Raw genomic sequence first — 3,208 nt, forward strand, 5'->3', positions numbered from 1 at the left:
CGTACCCTGTATCCACAAATACGTACCCCTCCTGGTCCAACTTGTGGGTGAGACATGCCTGCGTGGAGGAGAGGGGAGACGACGAGGGACGTGGACGAGACGAGGGTCCGTCGACAGTGGGCACAAGGATATGGACATGGTACGCTAGGGTCTGGTCTGGTCTGGTCTACCTCTCGGGTCTGGTAACTCGGTGTCCCTACCATCAGCCTATCGACGACTTTTATCTTGGGCCAGTCGGTTGATCTTGGACTCTTTTCTACTTATCCCCCTTCACCACCCACGCTCATTTCCTTTTGCTATTCCATGATCGACACTCCCGTCGTCTACGGTACGCTGTGAACTTTTCTTCTTATGACCTCTCGGTTCTTCCTTCTTTTGTGACTCGATATTTGGGAAACACTTCGACCTGCTCGAACCATCCCGTCCTTCCTTTAAGACAAACCAGTATCCAACAACCGTCCTCGAGCCCGTAATACCTCCTCAAGCCAGTCACTCTATCACGACTCTCAAACGCCAACCCGGTCACTTCGAGACGACAAGATAGACACATACTCAGGACGAGTTCCATGTACATCTAAGACAACCACCATCACTCATCGAGTCAACACAACCCCCAGACCGGTCATTGTTCATCAAAGACCCGTCGTCCTATCCTTCAGATACAGGAAAAACCGAACCACCATCCGTCATTAGGCCAACTGCCCCCAACGATACAGTTCGCAAGAACTCGATTGTACAACAACCAACGCGACAACAACATCAACCCAATACGATTAATCAATAAAGACGGATCGAATCCCGCCGACTAACACCACAGCCCAACACACGACAACCCTGTCTGGTGCGTTTCTGGAGAAGCAACTTCGACCTTGGTAGCGCGGGGACTGATTAGAGCGATTAGACGCATCACAATGGACGCCCACATGATGACGGCCCAGGCTTTGGGACAAGCTCCCTTCCTCTACTACAGACCCGACCAGCAGAAGCCCGATGCTTCAAGGCACCGCGGTCACTTCTCGCAGCAGCCCAACCTCCACCAGCAGATGGCCATGTACCCCATGGTTCCGACTCTTCCCTCAACTCCCATCTACTCCAGACCGACCTCTTCCTGCTCACAGCCCATGGGTCCCACGCTGTACAGCAACGGCCCTGCGACCATGACTCCCGTCGCCTCTCCCCAGCCCATGAGCAACAAGCCGGCAATCATGCTGGAGACTGAGATTTGCGAGACGGAACACATCTACTACCCCTCCACGCCGCCTCTGTCCACCTCAGGCAGCGCCATCAGCAGCCCCAACAACACCTGCGAGCTTCTTCAGACCCCGATGAACCCCATGTTCTCCGGCCTCGATGGCCTCGACGGCCTCGAGAGCTTCAAGGAGACCCTGGAGGTGCCCGAGAACCTCGCGGTTGACTGGTCCAGCTGCGGATCCCCCCCGATGACGCCTGGTAAGTAATACTCCAGCCTGGTTGTGAGTGGGCGGTGTTCGCCTCGCTGTGGTGCTGCAATCAATTTTCAGCCGTCATCTCTCTCACCCATGGCGCTCCGGTCCCAGCGGCCTGGGTGTTGGCGGTGGGAGAGGCGGCCAAGCTGCTCGTGGTTGGAGCAGTTGCAGCGGGGCACCCACCATGCAACTCAAAAAAGGTGACCGTTATTTTTTGGGGGGAGTGGAGGCTAACCTCATTCGGCAGTGTACCTGCAAAACCAGGTCCCTTCGCTTAGCACCAACACTAGCGACCTCCTTTCCACAGCATCTTGCCCTTCGCTCTCTCCCTCACCTTCACCGTATGCCAGGTCCGTCGCGTCTGAACAGGACCTTGACTTCTGCGACCCCCGCAACCTGACTGTCGCTGTTGCGCCCAACACCTCCAACCCGACCTTGGCCCCCGAGTACGCAGCCTTCACTGTCAGTGACGACTTCAGGGGGGACGCTCCTGCCAAGACCCCTACCTCAGCTCCTTCCAACTTTGACTTCAACCCTGCCATTCCTCACGGCCTTCCCGCCTTCGAGGACCTGTCTGATCTGGAGTCCGAGGACGACTTTGTCAACGGCCTGGTCAACCTTGGTGACGCTACCTCCACCACTCGCCCTCGCGCCTGCACCGGCTCAAGTGTCGTCTCCCTCGGTCACGCCAGCTTCATCGGCGCTGAGGAGGACTTCACCTTCGACGGCCTTGAGGCTTCTGCTGCTTGCTTCCCCAGCCCTTCTGCTTCCTGCTCCGACGACGACTGTCACCAGGAAAAGCGCCGCAGGGTCTCCATCAAGGAGTCCACTCCCGTCATGACTTCCGCCGCCGGTTCTTCCCAGGCCGCCAGCAGCGAGAAGCAGCAGAGCAACACCCCTGCCTCTGACGCCAACAGTTCTTCCGACTCCGAGACCCCCTCTGCTCCTCTCCCCGCCCCGGTCAACCGCCGCGGCCGCAAGCAGTCTCTCACCGAGGATCCCTCAAAGACCTTCGTCTGCGAGCTCTGCAACCGTCGCTTCCGTCGCCAGGAGCACCTCAAGCGCCACTACCGCTCGCTCCACACCCAGGAGAAGCCCTTTGAGTGCAACGAGTGCGGCAAGAAGTTCTCTCGCAGCGACAACCTGTCCCAGCACGCCCGCACCCACGGCAGCGGCGCCATTGTCATGGAGCTCGACGAGTCCGGTGTCCACTCATTCGACCACGGCATGATGGGCCACCCAGAAGACTACCAGCACCTCGGCAAGGTCCTGTTCCAGGTTGCTGCCGAGATTCCCGGCAGTGCCAGCGAATTGTCATCTGAAGAGGACAACGGCAAGAAGAAGAGGAAGCGCTCCGACTGAGTCTTCTCAGTCCGAGGTTGATTTTTTTGCATTCAAGCGCGTTTTCACGATCGACGGCGACCAATAATCGCTTCGATTACGCCCGATACGACTATGATGACAACTTCTTCTTTCCAGACCTACCCCGCTAGCGTTTACGCGGATCGGTCACTAGGGTCAAACGGGGGACCTTCCCACGCCATGGGGGGCCTATCATGAACCACCAGCAGATAGACCACCGACGGGGGAAGTACCAAATGCAAAACAGCGCAAGCGAGGGTTCGGGCATTTTGTCAACACTTTGCCTTCTGTGTATCAATATTTCCGACGCCCGAAACCTGCTGAGCCTCGCCCGAGGTCTCGGGACGGATCAAGCGTCGAAGGGATGTGTTGTTTCAAAAGGCTGCATGATGATCACCAAA

At 57.5% G+C, this 3,208-nt stretch overlaps 1 protein-coding gene across 1 annotated transcript; it reads left to right on the top strand.

The window, feature by feature from the left end:
- Window positions 1-1,049: 1,049 nt before the first annotated feature.
- On the top strand, window positions 1,050-2,807 carry sebA (C2H2 finger domain transcription factor sebA; the record flags this gene model as incomplete). Its single annotated transcript, XM_032032156.2, has 2 exons — window positions 1,050-1,449; window positions 1,693-2,807. The coding sequence occupies 2 exons, from the start codon at window positions 1,050-1,052 to the stop codon at window positions 2,805-2,807; spliced, it is 1,515 nt and encodes a 504-aa protein (XP_031888274.2).
- Window positions 2,808-3,208: the final 401 nt, after the last annotated feature.

The sequence above is a fragment of the Colletotrichum fructicola genome, assembly GCF_000319635.2.
Source record: "Colletotrichum fructicola Nara gc5 chromosome Unknown KSG_Nara_v1_contig01, whole genome shotgun sequence".
In the NCBI taxonomy this organism is placed as follows: Eukaryota; Fungi; Ascomycota; class Sordariomycetes; order Glomerellales; family Glomerellaceae; genus Colletotrichum; species Colletotrichum fructicola.